The sequence below is a fragment of the Thamnophis elegans genome, chromosome 12, assembly GCF_009769535.1.
Source record: "Thamnophis elegans isolate rThaEle1 chromosome 12, rThaEle1.pri, whole genome shotgun sequence".
NCBI lineage: Eukaryota > Metazoa > Chordata > Lepidosauria > Squamata > Colubridae > Thamnophis > Thamnophis elegans.
In genome coordinates, this window is record NC_045552.1 from 3,647,344 (window position 1) to 3,670,365 (window position 23,022).

Sequence of the window (23,022 nt, forward strand, 5' to 3'; positions counted from 1 at the left end):
ATCCGAGCACTGCCTCCGGATTGTGAGAGAAAGAGCGGGAACGAAAGCCGAGCCCCTCAGGCAGCGCTTTGTCGAAAGTGCGTCGGCCGATGCGCAGGCCGCAAGCGCACTTAGTCCTGGAGGCGGCGGCGGCGGCGGCGGCGAAGGGGAGCGGCGTCTTCTTTTGCGTCCGCACCTGCCTGAGGCGGCGGCGGCGGCGGCGGCGGCTGCGGACCTTGGTCGCCTCGCGCACCGGCTGCTCCTCCGCCTTTCCTTGCCTCGCGAACGGCTTTCGGGCTCCCTCCCCGCCTGTCCTCTTCTCCTCCGACTCCCGGCGCTCCTCCGGGTGCGTATTCCTCCCGGGCGGCCTCTCTCTTGTCTCTCCTGCTGCCCCCCACCCGAAGAACGTGGGGGAAGAGGGTCTTGAGGCCTAGCTCCCTGGGAGGAAAACCTTCGCCTGGACGGGATCCTCTCTCTCTCTCTCCTTCGCCTGGCCGCTCCCGGAGCTCCCGCTTGTTTGCTTGTTTTTTTAATCTGGAGAGGTTCCTTCTGTGCACCCCCTTCCTCCCCCCCTCAGAGGACGGTGACCCCCCCTCTCTCTCCATCTATTTATATATCTATCTGTCTGTCTCTTTTCCTCTCCACACACCCCCCCCCAAGACTGACTCCATATCTCGGAGGCGATAATCCCCCCCCCCAACTTTTCCTTGCACGTGCATGCTTCTGCCAAAAGCAACGCGGGCCCCCCGCCCCCTATATTTTTCTTTTTTTAAATAATCTTTTTCTGCCCCAGGAAAGTCGACCTGCTTTTTGGTTTGGCTCCTGACAGCTGCAGGCTTATTTGTTTTGCGGGCCTCCCGCTGGGTTCCTGCTTGAGTAAACTTTTCCTTTCCTCTCTCTTTCCCTCTTTGCTGGTGGGAGGGAGGGAGGGAGAGAAGCTGCTGCTGCCGCCGCCGGACGGATTTTTCTTTTTAATAGCCTGGTTATTTAAGCCTGATGCGTTTCCGGCTTAGGTGTGCCCTGCCTGATCCCTTTTTACGGGGAAAGGATAACGAAAGCGAATTGTTTTCTCTGTTTTGCAGGCTAGAGAAGGCATTGCTGGGACCCATTTAATTATCCTCCACTCCCCCCCACTCCCATAAATTCAACCCTCTCCATGCTGTTTCCTTGATGGCCTGTGTCTTCTAGCAGCTTTCTTCTAATCTCAAACAAGGATTTTACACAGAGAAAGAGAGAGAGGGGGGCTTGCATATTCTATCTCTCCTCCCCTGTCCCCCATTTCTTTTAACCTTCACCCATGCTTCATGTAGCAGCTTCCTTTGGGCCAACAAGAGCTCGGTCTCTTTACACCACTGCTCATAGGGAGAAGGCCTGGAAAACGTGAGAGCTTTCCCCCTCTCCCTTTTCCTGAAGGAGTGGGCGGCGAAAGATAGGGAGGGAAAAGGTGAGTTCTGTTCCTTAAGTAATGACGCCGAAGGACTCATGAGAAGGGAAGAAGGCGCTCCCCCTTTGACAGACACCCACCTCACCTGCCTGGCTATGGAGTGTGTGCAGGTTTCACCTGTGCAGCCACAAGGCAAAGCTGCTGAGGGGGGGGACCGTGTGCTGCTGCTCCTGCCCGCTCCTGCTGTGCGGAAGGAAGAGGAGACCCTTTTGGGAGGCTCTGACCCCTGGCCTGCTTCCCAACTGACCAAGAGCCAAGATGGCGTGAAGACGTTTCAAGACACTAAGGAGTTTTGTTCCAAAAGTACAGAGACCCTTCCCTCCCTCCAGGACCACCCTTATGTCAGAGATACTGTAGAACGTTGTACCTCGTGTTCTTTAAAGGAGGACCCAAAAGAGACCGAGAGTTGTGATGGGGCAGAGGAGGACTTGAAATTGTTGGGCGCTTTGAACCATCGGCAGGAACGGTCATCGGTCAACGAAGTGGCCGACGGTGGAGACAGCAACACCCCTTTAGTCGCAGAACCTCTTGGGACGACCGTTCCAGAATGCCTCGGGGACAAGGAACGGCCTGCTGCCGAGCAAAATAACCATTTGCCTGATAAGGCGGAGTCCTCTCCTCAGAACTGCAGTTTGAGCTTGGAAACAGCCAGCGGGGACACACCAGCAGATGACCTGTTAAGCCAGGGCTCCCCGTCTGTGGATGAGGGGAAGCTTAAGCCTGGGGCAAAACACGTGACTTTCCCTTCTGATGAAGACATCGTGTCTGGCGCTGTGGAGCCGAAGGATCCTTGGCGGCATGGTAAGCAAAGATCCCCTCTTCCCCATACTCTCTCCCTGGGGCTTTCACTCATTGTGATGACGATGAGGTTATCTGTCCAATTACCTCCACTAGACCGATTAGATCCCACAGATTAGGCCTCCTCCGAATTCCATCTGCCGGCCAGTGCCGACTGGCGACTACCGGGAGGAGAGCCTTCTCTGTGGCTGCTCCGACCCTCTGGAACGAACTCCCCGTGGAGATTCGAACCCTCACCACCCTCCAGGCCGTCCGCAAAGCCCTTAAAACCTGGCTGTTCCGACAGGCCTGGGGCTAAAGAGCTGTTGCCCCCGTCTCGAATGGTATGACTGTTGTGTGTTTTTAAATTATGCATTGTTATGTTTCGTTTTTATTTTTTTGTCTGTACCCCCCTTCCCTGATTTGAATTGTGAGCCGCCCTGAGTCCCCTTCGGGGGGGAAAAGGGCGGCATATAAATAAAATAAACATTCAACATACATTCATTCAGTTGAGTCTGACTCTGGGTGGCTCGAAGGGCCAGGCCCTCTCCACGTCTTCTGAACGTGCACTCTTTCTTTGAGGAGTTCTATGCTCTGGGATGCGGTGGCTCAGGGGCTAAGACGCTGAGCTTGTCAATCAGAAAGGTCGGCAGTTTGGCAGTTTCGAATCCCTCGTGCGTGAGCTCCCATGACTTGTCCCAGCTTCTGCCAACCTAGCAGTTTGAAAGTAAAAATGCAAGTAGAAAAATAGGAACAACCTTTGGTGGGAAAGTAACAGTGTTCCATGCGCCTTTGGTGTTTAGTCATGCCAGCCACATGACTACAGAGATGTCTTTGGACAACGCTGGCTGTTCAGCTTTGATACGGAGATGAGCACCGCCCCCTAGAGTCGGGAATGACTAGCACATATATGCGAGGGGAACCTTTACCTTTATCTATGCTCTGGCTGGTGTCAGCTTTGATGGTGTGCAGCCACCGTGTTCTCTGGCAGCCTGGCTTCCTTTTCCCATTAACTCTTCCAAACATAATTGCTTTCGCCAGTGAATTTTGTGATTTTTTTCTCTCTCCTTCCAGTGCCATGCTTGTTAGTCACCTTTGCTGCCCAAGGAATAAACAGGAGCCTTCCCTAGCATCACAGCTCAAACGAGTTCAGCTATAAACCAGTTGTGTTAAATGCAGATTTAGTGCTTCGTTTGTCTTCCACTCTTTAGGACTGGAATGTACATTTTGAATGTATTCGAAATATTCTTTAACACTCTGAAGTTAAAGAATACTTCGAATACATTCAAAATATTCTCACTAAGTATCCTGAATTGAAGGCAGCTGAGAGCGAGGGAGGCCTTTTACACTCCACTAACAGTAAATCATTATTTATTTGCATTTGATTTTACTTTTTACTTGGGCACTTTTCTGCTGAAAGGGCTTCGAACCACATTGGTCTAAGCAGAACAGAAAAATCCCATTTAAGAGGATACCTGACAAAATAATAAAGCTGACTTCACTGTAGAGCAGCTAATTAAAAAAAGAGCCAATCACCAGACAGAGGAGGCTCTCGAAAACAGACTTTTATTGAGCAAAGCATGAAAGAAGGCAAACTGGCACATCTCCATACACTAAAATTGTAGCTGCTATAGTACCGTGAGTTTCCCAAAAAGTGTCAGTTCAGGATCGTTCAGGTTTTCAGAGATGTAATAAGGTTGCTGATATCTGTTTTTTAGCACATTTAACTTACCTTTACAGTTAAAAGTGGACATAGCTTTGTTTAAAATTAAAAATTCCCAATGTTGGTCATCTTAATTTTAATTAAGGAGACTGAAATTTCATTACTTCACAGCCAATAAAGAAATGGCTTACGTTGTTTCATGTAAGATACGTGGCAAGGAAAAAGAGGTTTTTAAATATCCTAGCTATCTGGTTTTCTAAAATATCAATAAATGGAACGTTTTAGCCATTAAATTATTCTTTTTGAGAAAGGCTTGCCGACAAAAAGGACGGAAGAAAGTTGGTTTTCTCTTCCAGAGTTTGGAGATCACTTTCCCTTTATGTGAACAACAACATTCTGAATTTGTGGGTGTATCTTAAAAATCTATAACATGAATGATTAAGGCAGATTTAACCGCAGAGCCTCTTGGTTGTCATGCACTCAGATTTTTGAGATTGTAATAATAAAAACAGTGCTGCATTAATGTTTTAAGAAGACCCAGTTTGGGGTGTGTGTGTGTAAGAGAGAGTGATGTTTCAATAACTTAGCAAAAGAATTGCCTATGAATGATTTAAGAGTGGGAACGGTGAATCCACAGCTTATGGAAATACAGTGCGGTTGGACAATATGATCACATGATCTTATGTTGTTCCAGTTGGCATTGTTCTTCCTGCCTATCTTTTTTTATAATTTCTATATAGATTAAACAGGTAGTCCTCAATTTACAACAGCTCCTGTTTGAAGTTACAAAATGCACTGGAAAAAAGTGACCATTTTTCACACTTACGACCACTGCAACATCCCCATGGTTACGTGATCAAAATTTAGACGTCTAGCAACCGACTCATATTTATGACGGTTGCCGTGTCATAGGGTCATGTGATCACCTTTTGCGAACATCTGACAAGCCAAGTCAATGGGGAAGCCAGATTCACTTAACAACCGTGTCACTAACCTAACAACTGCAGTGATTCACTTAACAAGAAAAGTCCTAAAATAGCGCCAAACTCAACTATCTCGCTTAGCAACAGCAATTCTGGGATCAATTGTGGTGATGAGTTGAGGATTACCTGTAACTGTAGAAAGCTCCATTAAACAGTCTGTGGTATTTTTATTGAGGTAATACCACTTTTCTTAAAAGGTAGAAAGAACATCCTTTGAGATCTGCTTAACTCTTGTTAACCTCTTGGGTGTAGCCATATAGCTTTTCTAGAAATCCTATTGAAAGCAGTTTGACGTTGATGTCTGGAATTTTTTTTGGTTTAAAATGTCCCAGGAGTGAATCCTGTACTGTCCAATAAGGTGAATAGAAGTGGAGAAGTTGTGGAGTGCTGGCTTGATGCAAATATCCTGGGGTTTTTAAAAAAATGTTCCAGTTCTAATGATGATGCATACTCTATTAGAATTAGTAATAATTTCTATTTTTTCCCATTTTCATTGGGTTCTCAACACAACTGACAACGCAGGTAGTCGAGAGTGCATTAACAACTATTTCGGAAGTGTAACGTTGCAAAACGAGATTTATTTCAGGCTGCCTAAATGAATTTTATAAAAGGATCGCATTTTGTTGTTGTTGTCTTGGGCCAGGTCCTTGAACGCAAATGTTACAGAACCGTTGTGTAGAACAATAATGTACTTTCCCTTTGCATTGGAAGCACTTGATCTCTGTCAAAAATCACAAGATGTTTTTCTCTTTCGGAAACCTCTAAAGTTCTCGTGTGTGTAAGGGTAATGTTGACTTTTCTACATTTCTCTGCGATGTTTTGAGGAATTTCTGGGCTGGTGCTTGGGCTCATACTTTACTTGCAGCATTAGCATGCCCTGAGGCAATTTGGAGTACAGTATGGAAATATTTTTGGTCAGGTTCACTGAATTCTTTGTCTTGAGATAAATGAACATTTGGGAATGCACATCCACTGCAGATTTCTGAAAATGCAGATCTTTTCCTCCTATCAGCTGACTAGTAATCCTATAAGCACCTTAGTGTTGCCTTCTTTAACCTATAGATAGCTAGGACCTAGGAGAGTTGGGTTGTGGGAAGCAGGTTCAGAATATTCTCCTCCTCCTTCACCACCACCACCTCCTCTTCCTCCCCCTTCTCCAACTCCCCACCTTTCTAGCGCTGAGAATGTTCCTCCTCTTCCTCCACCCCCCCCTCTTTTCCCTCTTTTTCCTTTTGCTTCTCTCCTCCTCAGTCCTACCTAGCCATCTTTTCATCTCTATCACCAGGGATATGTAATGCTGGTACGCATTGTTTGCAGTGCATATCCAGAGCTTTCTGAAGCAGATGCGGTAGACGAAGCTACTGTCATGGCTTGAGATCAGTGGTTCCCAACGTGGGACCCACTCCCAACAGGGGGGGGGGGGATTTGATTTTTAACCTTGTTTAAACCCACGTTTAATGGCCTTTTAGGCTTTCTCTGCATGAGTAGAGTTCACTTTTGGAATAATGTAAGAATTATATGTCACGGGGTGCGGGGTGGCATGGCCAAAAAAAGGTTGGGAAACCCTGCTTTAGATGAAACCACATAAGTGTACGATTTTTGCACTCTGTACATGTCAGTGGCAGCCTGCCTTTGAAGAACCACGTGATAGGTTAACATCAAGGTTTATTGAAGTCAGTAGATGGCATCCGATCGGACTCTGCTGTAGTTCCTCTTATATGCACGGCTTGTTTGCACATAGAAATCCTTCACTCTTTGGAGTTTCTACAGCTTTATTTCATTAGCCTGCCTAATGAACTAACTTTCTTGAAGTGGCAGGAGGCTTGTACGCCGGGATCACCAACTTTGACAACTTTAAGACTTGTGGACTTCAACTCCCAGAATTCCCCAGTCCAGCCATGCATGGGAATTCTGGGAGTTGAAGTCCAGAAGTCTTAAAAGCTTCCAAAATTGGAGAACCCCCTGCTGTACGCAATAGCATAGCTGATTACTTTCCAAGTCTCCAAATAATGTGTAATGTGAATGCTGCAGGATCCACACACAGGAGGCATACATGGTTTGTTATGGATAAACATGCTCCTGATTGTAACGTTTTGTTACGTAAAAGCACTAATTGGTTCAGAAAGAATTAACACTATCCTGTGGTAACTCTCTTTAAGACCCAAGTACCTTCTTAATATCAACTTTGCACTGTAGCATGCATATCTTTAGCTTTTCCATAGCATATCAGACTATCTTCTGAAAGGGGATTATGGGTATTGCAAGTTTTTCCCAGGTGAACTATAGAAATGTGTATGTATTGTCGGACGCTCTGTGAAAAATGAGTATTGGTGTTTAAAAAAGAAGGTGGAGCTTGTTAAATGGCATCGGATAAGAATTGCTGCTGCTCATAATTTTGTGTGGTCTTTATTATTATAGGGATGCAGTGGCTCAGTGGCTAAGACGCTGAGCTTGTCGATCAGAAAGGTCGGCAGTTTGGTGGTTTTGAATCCCTAGTGCTGCGTAACAAAGTGACTTCCCATTACTTGTCCCTGCTTCTGCCAACCTAGCAGTTTGAAAGCATGTTTAAAAAATGCAAGTAGGAAAATAGGAACCACCTTTGGTGGGAAGGTAACAGCGTTCTGTGGGCCTTCGGTATTTAATCATCCCAGCCACATGACCACAGAGATGTCTTCAGACAGCGATGGCTCTTCGGCTTTGCAATAGAGATGAACACTGCCCCCCCAGATTTGGGAACGACTAGCACATACGTGCGAGGGGAGCCTTTACTTTTATGGTCTTTATTATTTTTACAAATAAGGTGGCAAATATATCCACACTTTCCTCTTTTCCTCACAAAAACAACCCTGTGAGGTGGACCGGGCTGAGAGAGTGAGAGTGACTGGACCAAAGTCACTCAGTTGGCTTTCATATCTAAGGCAGGACTAGAACTCACAATCCCCTAGCTTTCTAGGCTGATGCCTTTGCCATTAGACCAAAGTGGCTGTAATAGCCAATTTTAGACCAGAAGATCTGAGCTCTTTAGCTGTCTCCTTTTAAGACAACCTGCCTTCCAATATTCCATATTTGAGAAACATCGGATGTGCAAATAATAATAATAATAAAAATAGCAGGACACCTGTGTTTTGGAAAAACATAAACCCAGATCCCACAAAACATGCAACACCCCCCCCCCCCGTGAAATGAATTATATAACAAATCAACAACACTTCCCCGAAAATAGAGAACGGGAGCAGGGACAAAGGCCTGTCTATCTTGCTATTTATAGGATGTTATCTGTTCTCCCCAAAGGGATTCTTATTTAACACAGGAGACCAGCTCCAGGGCTGTTGATAAGCCTAAAATAACCTAGTAGGAACATGTTGAAACCGCCTTCTCTCCTGGAGGCGGAAGATAACACTGGGATTCTCTGGCCATGACTGTTTAAAAAAGTTTAGCGTTTACCTGCCGCGGAAGACAATTGGTTTGGTGCCCAGATGGTAATAAGGAGAGCCAGACTTCTTAAAAAAAAAAAAAGGAACTGGGTTTGAGACACACTCGTAGAGTAATCCTAGAGACCAGATGGCTCTGGCGACTAGAGAGACCCTTTGAGGATGAATCACATAAGGGGGTGGGGGTGGGGGGAGAGAGACTCAAATTTCCTTAGCTCCAATGCTGCTGGTTGGGTTTCCTTTTCTTTTTAATTTACCAAAGACAGACCTCAAGCCATCTGCGTAAGCTGGGAAAGTACCTCTGTCTGGTTGCGATTCCTTTTGCCAAAGGAGCTCTTCCCATTTGCAGCCCCAGGCCTAGGAATCGAACTGCAGTCCTCCGAAAACGCGGAATGTGGATGCGCAGGCGGGCGCCACCCAGTGGTGGGATTCAAACAGTTGAACGACCGGTTCTCTCTTGCCCTAATGACCAGCTGGGTAGGCAGGGCCCAATGGTCATGTGACTGGGTGGGCATGGCCAACTCAACGTCACTCAGGTCGATGGGCGCACTTCACTTTAGCTGTGGCAATGGAATAAGGGTTAGCCGGAGAGACCACAGCTGCAATACAAGGATATCTGCAAGAGGGATTTAAATAGCAATAGCAATAGCACTTAGACTTATATACCGCTTCATAGGGCTTTCAGCCCTCTCTAAGCGGTTTACAGAGTCAGCATATCGCCCCCAACAACAATCCGGGTCCTCATTTTACCCACCTCGGAAGGATGGAAGGCTGAGTCAACCCTGAGCCGGTGAGATTTGAACAGCCGAACTGCAGAACTGCAGTCAGCTGAAGTAGCCTGCAGTGCTGCATTTAACCACTGCGCCACCTCGGCTGTATATACACACACCACTGTTTCTCAACCTTGGTGACTTTAAGATGGGTGGACTTCCAACTCCCAGAATTCCACAGCCAGGAATTCTGGGAGTTGAAGTCCACCCCACCTTAAAGTCACCAAAGTTGAGAAAACCCGGCTTTACGTACGACACAGGGAACAGCCTTTTCGTACTGTCCATGGGGTTTCCCTGGGCTCCAAGATCACCTCAGATGGGGACTGCAGCCAAGAAATTAAAAGAGGCTTGCTCCTGGGGAAGGAAAGCGATGGCAAATCTAGACAGCAGACTAAAAAGCAGAGACATCACCCTGTCAACAAAAGTGCATATATGGTTTTCCCAGTTGCAATGGATGGCTGTGGAAGTTGGACCATAAGGAAGGCTGCGCGCCAAAGAATGGAGGCCTTTGAACTCTGGTGCCGGAGAAGACTCCTGCATTGAGTGCCTTGGACTGCAAGGCCATCCAACCGGTCAGTCCTAGAGGAGATCAACCCAGACTGCTCTTTAGAAGGCCAGATCCTGAAGAGGAAACTCAAGTACTTTGGCCACCTAATGAGAAGGAAGAAGGACTCCCTGGAGAAAAGCCTCATGCTGGGAACGATGGAGGGCAAAAGAAGAAGAAGGGGACGGCAGAGAATGAGGTGGCTGGATGGAGTCACTGAAGCAGTCGGCGTGAGCTTAAATGGACTCCAGAGGATGGTAGAGGACAGGAAGGCCAGGGAGTCATGATGGGTTGGACACGACTTTGCAACTAACAACAACAACAACAGGATAGGAAGTTTATTTTCACAATGTTCTTGTGATCTTGGAGAAGAAGCAGGATCTCAGATCCTGCCTCTCTTTCCCCTGAGGAATTACGAAAGAAAGGAGCAGATAGATGCCAGGGGGAAAGCTGGACCCAGAGGCTGGGGGTTGGTTGTGTGTGTGTGTTTTGCAAACTACAGAAGTAGAGCTGCCACCATCATGCTAAAGGGAGAGGTTTTTTTCTCCCCTGCTCTCCCTGCCACGCCCTTGAGTTGTTTCAGTGCAGAGGGAGGGGTTGAATGCTGAACGTTCCTGGCACAGGATGCAAATGGCGGATGACAAGAGGAATCAAACGCTTTCCTTCTTAGGCCTTTTGCTGGCCTGTCCAACAACTCATGAGTCAGAGCCATTCCCTCTCCTGCCAGGCAGCCTGGGCCCCGGACTGGCTGCATCGGCCACAGGCAAGCAAGGCAGGGGGGTTTCTCTCCCAGTATGGTTTGGTCACGGGGTATGGCGGCTCAATGGTTAAAGGCCCTGGGGCTGCTCAGCTTCCCAGGGGTTCGAGATCCAAGTGCTGTGCGACGGGGGTGAGCTCCCTTATGGGGGTGAGCTCCCGTTATAGGTGAATCTCAGTCTACCACCACAGAAGCGCCTCGCCTTTTTCCTTTGAGACACCTGTTAAGTGAATTTTGCTCTGTTTTGCGACCCTTTCCTGCGTCGTCAAGTGGATCCCCGCCGTTCTTAAATCTGTGACACTATTGTTAAGTGAATCTGGCTCTTCCCCTTGCTTAGCACAAAAGCAGATATCACAGGCACTGCAAAACGTGTGAGCCAGTTGTTAAGCACCCCCCGGTGTAAATCTCCGTGACCATCGGGGAATGCTGGCAACGGCCCTAAGGGTGCCATTGTAACCTCAGTCATGGTTGTAAGTCGAGGATTATAATGTCCGGGTGCCTCTCTTTTTTCCCTCCACGCCTGTCAAGAGCTGCTAGAAAAATAAGAGTCGGCTCCTGTACCGGTGTGGCATTTCCCCCCCCCCTGCCACGTTTGACTACTAAATCGATATTGGGCATACTTGGTGAGTTGATAGAGGAGGCGGCTATCGTATGTCGGCGGCTGCATTAAATCTGGACTTTGCTACTGTGGTTGCAAAGCATAAACAACGCCCACAACGCCCCGCTCCTCCGTCTAATGTTAGCCATTCTAACAAACAGCAGACTTCAGCTTTTAAACCACTGGTTTAACAGCAGCGACTGAAATGGATTTGGGCCTTTGGAACCCGAAGGAAAAAGCAGCAGAGAAGGAAAGTCAGTGGCCAGGTTTACACAAGGCGTTTTAACTTATCAGGCAAACAGGATCGTCGCGTCTTGCGAAACCGTAGTTTATGGTTTGGCACGATACGCGACGTTACCTTCAATATGCGAAGCTTAAGTGGCTCATTTGACAAACCGTGGTTAGGCACTGAGGACTAGCTATGATGTTCCAGCCCAGCTTTTGGTTCCCCCACCTCCCCTCCCCTCCCCGTGGCTACGATAATCTGTTTTTCTCCAGCAGGCAGGTTCAGTGTCAAGGAATTGATTTGCCGTAATAAAAAACGGAGATTATGGCTCTGTTGGGAGGCCCATCATTTGAGAATAGCCGTGAAATTGGATTTTTGTGTAGAGCTAGAAAGAGTCAATTTTATGGACTCCGAAGCCACTTTTGACTGATAATAAGTGTCGGAGCAAGTATTGTCTGTTGGCAAACGTGGCTTTTTTTCCTTTTTAATTATTTCCTGTGTGGGAGTGTCATACTGCTGAGAGAGACAAAGGGAAGGAGAAAGAGAGAGAGAGAAAGAGAAAGAAAGGGGGAGGGAGGAGAGAGAGAGAGAAAGAGAAGAAAGCAAGAGAAAGAAAGAGGAAAGAGCGAGACAAAGAAAAAGAGTGAGAGAGGAAGAGAAAGAGAGAAAGAAAAAGAAGGAAAGAAAGAAAGGATTTAGCCCACCTTCAACCAGATCACAGTAGACCAGTGTTTTTCAACCTTGTCCCTTTAAGTCCTGTGGACTTCAACACCCAGAATTCCTCAGCCACCTAAGAATACGGGCTGGGGAATTCTGGGAGTTAAAGTCCACAGGTCTTGAAGTTGCCATGGTTGAGAAACGCTACCGTAAGCTGTGAGCTGGGATAGGTGAGCGTTATCATCCCAGGACAGAACTGGAACATTTTAGCTGCACAGGGGGTCTCCAAGCTTGGCAACTTTAAGACTTGTGGACTTCAACTCCCAGAATTCCCCAGTCAACCATGCATGATCAGCTTTGGCTGAGGGGATTCTGGGAGCTGAAGTCCACAAGTCTTTAAAGTTGCCAAGATTGGAGACCCCTGTTTTAGCAGAAATCTAGAATCCTCTTTGGTCTTTGAGCAAGGCGGAGTGTGGGGTGAGTGGACAGAAGCTCAGCTTCTCACCTGCAAAAGGAGGCCACAGAGGTCAGGGAGGAAATAGCCACTCCCTATGCGGATTCTCTTTGTCCGTCTTCCCTGCAATATTGACAAATCTCTCTAGGAACTTGGAGGCTGCAATTGGTTTTATAAAGCCAGGAAGCAGGAGCTTGCCCCCCCCCCCTTACTTTGGGAATCTAAAGTTGAGTCCAAACTTTTCTCGTTCTGTTGCCAAACTTAAGTTAGCATTTCTGGAGAAGAAAGGAGGGTTATTTTGGAAGCCCCAGCTCTGTTCTTCCACCCTCCGTTATTTAAGGCTGCTTCTGCCGGGTAATTGTGCACTGTCTGTGTGTCATGCTGTGGCTTGGATCACCCTTGGCTGGGGCTGAAGGCTTGCCGTTATTTATTTTTTTCCCCCTCTCCAGTGGAGGCTTTGCCAAAAATAAAAATAAAATCCCACCGCTGAGTCATGTCTGCTCATGACAATTTATGATTTCCCTGGGAAGCCTTATGTGTAAGCAAGCGGTTCCCCACTTGTTCAACTCAGAGGACCTGTGGAGCCTGTGGGCTTGGCCAAGCAACATTTTGAGGTTTTCGGCAGGTGTCTGTCTTTGCATGCATGCGCAGTGTGGAAGTGTGTAGTTTAAAAAGATTGCCGCAACCCTTTTGGGTCTCAAATGGAACCCAATGCACTGCGGCTTCTCCTTTGGAGAGATTGGAAATTGTACGACGGACTGACTCCCAAAATTGAGGAAATGAGTTCTTAAAACGTTTTTTTTTTATTTTTAATTTGTTTTATCCTGCCTTTATTATATAAATAACTCAAGGCAGCAATCGTACTTAAAACTCCTTCCTCCTCCTATTTTCCCACCACAACAACCCTGTGAGGTTGAGCTGGGAAAGAGTGATTACCCAGCCAGCTATCATGCCTAAGGCGGGACTAGAATGCAGAGTCTCTTGATGATTGGCCCAAAGTCAGCTGTCATGCCTAAGGCGGGACTAGAATGCAGAGTCTCTTGATGATTGGCCCAAAGTCAGCTGTCATGCCTAAGGCGGGACTAGAATGCAGAGTTTCTTGATGATTGGCCCAAAGTCAGCTATCATGCCTAAGGTGGGACTAGAATGCAGAGTTTCTTGATGATTGGCCCAAAGTCAGCTGTCATGCCTAAGGCGGGACTAGAATGCAGAGTTTCTTGATGATTGGCCCAAAGTCAGCTATCATGCCTAAGGCGGGACTAGAATGCAGAGTCTCTTGATGATTGGCCCAAAGTCAGCTGTCATGCCTAAGGCGGGACTAGAATGCAGAGTCTCTTGATGATTGGCCCAAAGTCAGCTATCATGCCTAAGGCGGGACTAGAATGCAGAGTTTCTTGATGATTGGCCCAAAGTCAGCTATCATGTCTAAGGTGGGACTAGAATGCAGAGTTTCTTGATGATTGGCCCAAAGTGAGCTATCATGCCAAAGGCGGGACTAGAATGCAGAGTCTCCTGATGATTGGCCCAAAGTCACCCAACCAGCTTTCATGTCTAAAGAACAGGACCAGAACTCACTGTCTCCTGATGATTGACCCAAAGTCTCCCAGTCAGCTTTCATACCTAAGGCAGGACTAGAACTCACAGTCTCCTGGTTTCTAGCCTGGCGCCTTAACCACTAAACCAAACTGGCTCTCTATAGTTTGATTTGCCTGGGGTGATTTTAGGATCGCAATATTAGATTGAATGACCAATCCCACTTTTAATTCACTAGCAGCCTGGCGATACTGATTGAAGGTGAAAAAGGGAACCGTGTTAGATGTATGAACACACAGTTAATTTTCCCTGAGAAAGGGTTAACTCTGAGTCGCGACTCTTGGCTGAAATCCCAGATGGAAAACCTGTTGGCTTTGGGCAGGAACAAGGTGTGTGTGTGTGTTTGTTTTTTTGCCCAAGTGGGAAAAGCCAAGTCTGTGGGTAAACACCCCAAGGGCGACAACAAACTGAGTTCCCTGACTTAAGAAGGATTTTGCAGGTAAAGTGGTTCGTGGCCCTGTTTGCATTTTTTCTTTCTTGCTAGCTGCTTTTTTAATGGCAGTTTTATGAATTTCAAGCCTCTCTAGGAAGAGAAATGATGCCACAGGTAGTCCTCGACCTACGACCAAGATTGACCCCAGTATTTACGTTGCTAAGTGAACATTTGTTTAGTTAACTTAATGGGAGCATTTTTCTCATAGCTGGTTGAGACCCATGGTACAGGCAGTCCTCAACTTACAACACTTTGCTTAGTGAACATTCAAAAGTTAGCGACACTGGGACTTGCTACCATTTTTTTCACACTTATGACTATTTCAGGATCCACAGGGTCACGTGACCAAAATTGGCAACTGGTTCCTACTTACGACGGTTGCAGCGTCCAGGAGATCCCCTTTTGCGACCTTCCGACAAGCCAAGTCAATGGGGAAGCCAGATTCACTCAACAAATACGTTGCTAACTAATCAGCCTCAGTGATTCACTTAGCAACGGTGGCGAGGAAGGTCGTAAAATGGGGGCAAAACCCACAACAAATGTCTCGCTTAACAACAGAAATTTTGTCGATTGTGGTTGTAAGTCGGAGACCGCATGCAGAGCCGAGGTGGCGCAGTGGTTAGGGTGCAGTACTGCAGGCCACTTCAGCTGACTGCTAGTTCTGCAGTTCGGCGGTTCTAATCTCACCGGCTCAGGGTTGACTCAGCCTTCCATCCTTCCGAGGTGGGTAAAATGAGGACCCGGATTGTTGGGGGCAATATGCCGACTCTGTAAACCGCTTAGAGAGGGCTGAAAGCGCTATGAAGCGGTATATAAGTCTAACTGCTATTGCTATTGCTATGCATATTGAAGTTGAATTCCACCCCCCCACACACACATTTACCAGGAAGCCTCCAAGGTAGCTTTTCTTTGTGTTTGTTTTGCTTTTCCGCCTCAAGGCATGGCACACCTTTTCGCCTTCCCTGGCACTCTCCCTTGCATAACCTTTTTCGATTCCCCCCCTCCACACACCTCTCCTGTTTTATTCTCCTCAGCATTCCTGCTCCCAAGGCCCACAGCCTTTTCCCGGAAGCTTTTGTTGTTAGTTGCAAAGTCGTGTCTGACTCATCGTGTCCGACTTTATCATGATGGTGGCAGCTCTACTTCTGTAAAGTAGTTTGCAAAACACACACACAAATACACACACAAGCAAACAACCCCCAGCCTCTGGGTCCAGCTTTCCCCCTGGCATCTATCTGCTCCTTTCTTTCGTAATTCCTCAGGGGAAAGAGAGGCAGGATCTGAGATCCTGCTTTTTCTTCTTCTCCAAGATCACAATAACATTGTGAAAATAAACTTGCTATCCCCTGTTGCTGTTGTTGTTAGTTGCGAAGTCGTGTCCAACCCATCGTGACTCCATGGCCTTCCTGTCCTCTACCATCCTCTGGAGTCCATTTAAGCTCACGCCGACTGCTTCAGTGACTCCATCCAGCCTCCTCCTTCTCTGCCGTCCTCTTCTCCTTCTTTTGCCCTCCATCTTTCCCAGCATGAGGCTCTTCTCCAGGGAGTCCTTCTTCCTTCTCATCAGGTGGCCAAAGTCTTTTGAGTTTCCTCTTCAGGATCTGGCCTTCTAAAGAGCAGTCAGGGTTGATCTCCTCTAGGACTGACCAGTTGGATGACCTTGCAGCCCAAGGGACTCACAGGAGTCTTCTCCAGCACCAGAGTTCAAAGGCCTCCATTCTTTGGCGCTCAACCTTCCTTATGGTCCAACCTTCACAGCCATCCATTGCAACTGGGAAAACCATCGCCTTGACTAGACGCACTTTTGTTGTCAGGGTGATGTCTCTGCTTTTTAGTCTGCTGTCTAGATTTGCCATCGCTTTCCTCCTGAGGAAATTCGTTCTCTTCAGACATTAAAAAAAGAAATAGGGCAAGGTTTGAAATCCTGGTGCGTGTGGGAGGAAGAGTACGAGCTGTATCCTATTTTGTACATCTGAAACTGAGTATGGGCTTTGTGTGGCTAACCTGATCTGGGCTGCTTGCCAGGTACAGGTAACGACAGTAATGGGACCTGCCTTTTTGGCTCCCGCCCAGCTTCCTATCCACGATTGGAACAACATGGAATAAGATCCATCAAATATATAGTATTCTTTGCCAGTGAATAAACGCATTGAGTCATTGATAAAGTCTTCCCCAGCCTGGAAAGATTTTCAAAAGATTTTCAAAATGGTTGAGTGCTGCAAGGAGACATCTATCTTCCTCTTCCATAAATCTAGCGATTTCAGCCAAGCTTGGTACACCGATGACTTATTCTCTAGAAACAAATATTGTGGGCGGGGGGTAAGACATCCCTAACACCTGTCGGTGTGTGTTCTGTTACGATACAGCCTGTTGTGTCTTCAAATGGCTTCTACTGTACTGTGGCAAAATGGCTTCTACTGTACAGCGCAGTGGAGTTGCTATGGTAACGGCTTCACGGTACTCCACAAGGGGGCTCCCTCTGGTAAGAGGGAAAATCCAACATTACCAGTGTTAGCTCACTGTACCAGGAGCGAAGAATTGCAGTGGGAAGGGTGCAAGCCATCATCTGTTCTTCGGCTATCGGGGCCCTGCAGAATTCTGCTTTTTAAAATGTTGGCCTTGCTTTCATTTTGCAGGGATATTTTGGCCACGCGAAGGGTCAACAAAGGTTCCCCAAATTATCCTTGGCCCCATTGCTTCTAGAGACCGTCCCTTAGGTGCCATACAAAGCCAGGTGTGTCATCCAGACTGACAGATGTGGTCTACTTTTGTAAGAAACCATGATTTGCAAACCATTGCGGCTTGCTTTAAACAAGGCAAGATCATGAGCCACGATTTACCCAATTACTATGTCTGGATTCCCACAACCAGGGTTGGAACAAGCAGCAGTGACAACCATCTACATATTATATATATTATAATATAATTATATTATATAGATTATAACTACATATTATATGTATATATCTCCCCAGGAGAAAGGTTAGATTATACATAGATTGCCAAAGTACATAACAGTAATAATAATAATAAAAGCTTCCTGGTACATTGGAAGGGAATTTCTTGGGCAAAGCTGGTATGCGTAAACAGGAGAAATCTATCTTTTCCGCTTAGAAAGTTTTGGAGAAATCTACATCTGTGCATTATTTTTATTATTATATTGGCCTAAATTTAAGCCTCCGGTTTTTAAAAGTATGCTGTGTTCTTTGTTTAATTGTAGGTGCGTCTCTTGTAAGAAAGGTGTGTTTAAAGACTGCGGTATTTTCAGAACTTAATGAGGGTGATTAAACCCTTGCTTTAGTCTGTAATTCTCAGGAGCCTAAAAATATACGAAGCCACAGGGAGAGCCAGAGATAGGCTGGCAGTCCTCAGCTTATGACAATAGAGATCCGTTGCTAACCTAGGCAGTTGTTAAGTGAGGGGTGCCCGATTTTACAACCTCTTTATTTATTTTTTTTGCCACGGTTGTTAAAGAAATCACATGGTCGTCAAGCAAATCCGCATCGTGTCCCGTCCCCCCCAATGGATTTTGCTTGTTAGAGGCCAGTTGGGAAGATCACAAATGATGGCGATCACGTCTCACACAAATACACCCACAGACACAGACACACACCACTGCAATGTTTTAAAAACCTGCTGGTTGCCAACCACTTGAATTTTGATCATGTGACTGGAGATTCTGTGACGGTTTTAAGTGTGAGGACTGGTTGTAATTCAGCTTTTTTCCCCCAATGCCATTGTAACTTGGAATGGTCGCTAAACGAACCTTGCAAACATTAAGTGACTGTACTATAGTGTCCATGGCGAAACAGCTGAAAATACAGTATATACAGTACAATACAATACAATAGCAAAGTTGGAAGGCACCTTGGAGGTCTTCTAGTCCAACCCCCTGCTTAGGCAGGAAACCCTACACCACTTCAGACAAATGGCTATCCAGCATCATCTTAAAGACTTCCAATGTTGGGGCATTCACAACTTCTGGAGGCCAGTTGTTCCACTGATTGATTGTTCTCACTGTCAGGAAATTCCTCCTTACTTCTAAGTTGCTTCTCTCCTTGATTAGTTGCTTCTTGTTCTGCCCTCAGGTGCTTTGGGGAATTTGACTCCTTCTTCTTTGTGGCAGCCCCTGAGATATTGGAAGACTTCTATCATGTCTCCCCTAATCCTTCTTTTCATTAAACTAGACCTACCCAGTTCCTGCAACCGTTCTTCATATGTTTTAGCCTCCAGTCCCCTAATCCTCTTTGTTGCTCTTCATATTTTCCCACTTCAATGGATAACTGCACTTATCCCAAATGCTTTAAACTATGATTCTCTCTCCCACTCCCCATTTCCCCCCTCCCCCCCCAATCTGTCCTACCCCAGTGGCTCTGCATTACGTGGAAATGTCCGTTCGCTGTCTGAATCGCCATATCATTTGCTCTTCTTGCGTTGTTAATTTGGAAAAGGTCATTAGTTTAATTGCTAACAAATTGTGCCTGGCCAGCTGGTCAGAAAAAAACGCCCTGAAAATGGCTGAAAAAATGGCAAAAAAACAGCCAAAAAAGGAGCCACAAAACAGGCATGCGCACGCTGGCTAGCTGGTCTTCGGCTTTCTGGTGTTGCAGCCCAGGCACATGCTCACACATGCACGTAACATGTTCCCGTTTGGGTACTCAGTGCCAAAAAGGTTTGCATCACTATTCTAGGCCATTGATATTATACATTATTTGGACACTTGGAAAGTATCAGCTATTGCATTACAGCAGGGGTCTCCAACTTTGGCAACTTTAAGACTTGTGGACTTCAACTCCCAGATTTCCCCAGCGAAGCCATACATGGCTAGTTGATGAGGGAATTGTGGTAGTTGAAGTCCACACGTCTTAAAGTTGCCAAGGTTGGAGACCCCTCTTCTAGGCTGGATGAAGGGCCACCTGTGGGACGCCCCGTTGCATTTCTGAAACACAATTTCTCCTTTCTGGAACATCCGTCTCTCCAAACTTGTCCCACAGGTGGTTTTTCAAGAGCCAACTGGACTTTCTGGATAAGAAGAGTGAACTCTTGAAAAATCACCTTTGGGATAACCATGACCTGGACGACTGAGAATCTCCATAGGCATCTCCAAACTCGGCAACTTTTAAGACTTGTGGACTTCAACTCCCAGAATTCCCCAGCCAGCATGGCTGGCTGGGGAATTCTGGGAGTTGAAGTCCACACATCTTAACGTGGCCAAGGTTGAGAAGTATCAAACTGGCTGTCTAGCTGGCATCACATACATCCACCCTGACTGGGGAATTCTGGGAGTTGAAGTCCACACATCTTAACGTGGCCAAGGTTGAGAAGTATCAAACTGGCTGTCTAGCTGGCATCACATACATCCACCCTGACTGGGGAATTCTGGGAGTTGAAGTCCACACATCTTAACGTGGCCAAGGTTGAAGAGCGTCTAGCTGGCATCACATACGTCCCTGCTGGCTGGGGAATTCTGGGAGTTGAAGTCCACACACCTTAACGTGGCCAAGGTTGAGAAGCGTCTAGCTGGCATCACATACATCCACCCTGACTGGGGAATTCTGGGAGTTGAAGTCCACACATCTTAACGTGGCCAAGGTTGAGAAGTATCAAACTGGCTGTCTAGCTGGCATCACATACATCCACCCTGACTGGGGAATTCTGGGAGTTGAAGTCCACACATCTTAACGTGGCCAAGGTTGAAGAGCGTCTAGCTGGCATCACATACGTCCCTGCTGGCTGGGGAATTCTGGGAGTTGAAGTCCACACACCTTAACGTGGCCAAGGTTGAGAAGCGTCTAGCTGGCATCACATACATCCACCCTGACTGGGGAATTCTGGGAGTTGAAGTCCACACATCTTAATGTGGCCAAGGTTGACAAACAGTGCTGACAAACAGAGTCCACCAGTCTTAAAAGTGGCCAAGTTTGGAGAGCCTTTTTCTAGAAGGCTGTTTGCCCTCCAGCCACATAGATGACCCACTTCTTAACCCTGGCAATCCTTTCCCTCCTTGAACGTAATGGCTTGGGGAACTGACCTTAAAAACAGCATCCTCCATTTAGGAGAAGCTTCAAATTCATTGAAGCAAATCATGAAGTGCAAAGCTAGCAGTTTGCAGAGGCTTCCCTCCCCCCCCCCCCCCCGACGCAGGATTTTGATTAAAAAATAATAATAATACTACACGAAAGAGACTTCCCTCCTCATAGACTCGAATTCTTGGCTTGCAAATAAACAGCATTGAAACCAAAATGTGCAGAGAAGCCCCATCTTTGGAACTTCTTGCCTTGCCCAACGACGGGGTTAATGGTGGAGTTACCCTTTTCTGAACCGAGCAAGCATGGGGGGCCGATGGTGATCTCTCTCTGCTTCAGTAATCAAGGTTAGAGCCTAACCTTGTAATTAGATCCCTACCTACCCAGGCTTGACCCCATCATCTTGTGAGTCTCTTTGGCAGTTCCGGGACCTTGTTCAGGTTGGCTTGCCTGTTTTCTTTGGGTAAATATTTGTGCTTAATGGCTCTTATCGGTTTACATGCTGGTGCCAGGCTTCCCAGTTAATCACAAACCATGGTGCTGCATAATCTTGCAGAAAACAGGCTGGAGGGGACCTTTGAAGGAATGCCAGGCGCTCTCTCCTTAATAAGTAACAGCCCAAAGAGGGTTTCCTCTTGTGGGGGGTGGGGGAAAGGAAGACACTAGAGATAATGAGGGAGGGAGAGGGTGGGGAGAGAGAGGGTGGGGTGGGGTGGGTGAGAGAATTTCTTGAAAGTATTGTGAGCACTAAATTCACAAGAAGACAAGTTTGGTCTGGCGGTTTAAGTACTGACCTAGAAACCAGGAGGCTGTGAGTTCTAGTTCAGCCTTAGGCATGAAAGGCGGCTGGGCGATGTTGGGCCGATCACCAGGAGGCAGTGAGTTCTAGTTCCGTTTTAGGCATGAAAGCCGCCTGGGTGACATTGGGCCAATCATCAGGAAACTGAGTTCTAGTTCTGTTTTAGGCATGAAAGCTGGCTGGGTGATGTTGCGCCAATCACCAGGAGACAGTGAGTTCTAGTTCCGTTTTAGGCATGAAAGCTGGCTAGATGACTTTGGGCAAAGTACCAAGGAGACAGTGAACTTCTAGTTCTATTTTAGGCATGAAAGGAAGCTGAGTGACTTTGGGTCAATTACCAGGAGACAGTGAGTTCTAGTCCCTCTTTAGGCATGAAAGTTGGCTGGATGACGTTGCGCCAATCACTAGGAGACAGTGAGTTCTAGTCCCTCCTTAGGCATGAAAGTTGGCTGGATGACGTTGCGCCAATCACTAGGAGACAGTGAGTTCTAGTCCCGTTTTAGGCATGAAAGCCGTCTGGGTGACATTGGGCCAATCACCAGGAGACAGTGAGTTCTAGTTCTATTTTAGGCATGAAAGCCGTCTGGATGACCTTGGACCAGTCACTTTTTCTCAGCCCAGCCCACTTCACAGGGTTGTTAATTATGGGGGGAAATAGGAGAAAGGAAGGAATTCATGTATGTTCACCCACTTGACTTGTTGGATAAAAATGTAGTAAATAAACATATAAGCAAGGTCTGCTACTTTCCCTCAAAAAAAGTGTGGTCCTCCCAGCAGCCCCCGCTTGGCTTCGTATCTCCAGATTGTGCCCATTTCAGAGCTTTTGAGCTCCTGCTGAAGCTCTGGCCCTGTTGCTTAGCCAAGAGGACTTGCCGTTATCGATGGCGTCTCTTTCTCACTTTCTTTCCAGCCCAGAATGTGACTGTGGAAGAAGTTCTCACCGCCTACAAGCAAGCCTGTCAAAAGTTAAATTGCAAACAGATCCCCAAACTACTGAAGCAGATCCAGGTATGTACGTGCTTGTTCTTAAAAGTATCCCTGCCCTGATTGATTAGATCTGGCTGTTGGAGGAGGAGGAGGAGGAGGAGGAGGAGGAGGACAACGACGACTATGAGGTCCTTGGTGCTCTCTGAGCTTGGTAGTTTTCAGTGCTAGAAGGGGAGGAGGAGGAGGAAGAGAAAAATGGAGAAAGGGAAAAAGGAGGAGAAAGGGGAGAAGGAAAAGAGAAGAGGGAGAAGGAGGAAGAGAAGAAAGAAAAGGGAAAGGGAGGAGAAAGAAAGAGGAAGGGAAGAAGGAGAAAGATAAGAGGGAGGAGGAGAAAGAGAAAAAAGGAGAAAGGGAAAAGGGGAAAAAGAAAGAAAGAGGAAGCGAAAAAGGAGAAGGAGAAAGAGAAGAGGGAGGAGGAGAAAGAAGAAAGGAGAAGGGAAAAAGGAGGAGAAAGGGAAGAAGGAGAAAGAGAAGAGGGAGGAGGAGAAAGAAGAAAGGAGAAGGGAAAAAGGAGGAGAAAGGGAAGAAGGAGGAAGAGAAGAGGGAGGAAGAGAAAGAGAAGAAAGGAGAAAGGGAAAAAGGAGGAAAAAGAAGGAGGAAGGGAAAAAAGAAGGAGAAAGAAGAGGAGGAGGAGAAAGAAGAAGAAAGGAGAAGGGAAAAAGGAGGAGAAAGAAGGAGAAAGGGAAGGCAGGAGAAAGGAGTATGTGTAATAGGAGATAGTAGAAGTAGGATGGAAAACAGGAGAAGGAGAAAGAGAAGAGGGAGGAGGAGAAAGAAGAAGAAAGGGAAAAACCGAGAAAGAGGAGGAGGAAACGGAGGTGGTTATCTATTCTTGGGGTTTATTTCTGGCAGTCACAGCAAACCATTTATATGTGGCTGCCCCCCGAGGTGCAGTTACAGG

At 46.8% G+C, this 23,022-nt stretch overlaps 1 protein-coding gene across 1 annotated transcript; it reads left to right on the top strand.

Annotated features, from left to right (window-relative positions):
* The first annotated feature begins 566 nt into the window (after positions 1 to 566).
* PPP1R37 (protein phosphatase 1 regulatory subunit 37) lies at positions 567 to 22,190 on the top strand. Its single transcript, XM_032227925.1, has 2 exons — positions 567 to 2,224; positions 22,045 to 22,190. Exons 1-2 carry the CDS (start codon positions 1,462 to 1,464, stop codon positions 22,179 to 22,181), a joined length of 900 nt encoding a protein of 299 aa, XP_032083816.1. The 5' UTR covers positions 567 to 1,461; the 3' UTR covers positions 22,182 to 22,190.
* Positions 22,191 to 23,022: the final 832 nt, after the last annotated feature.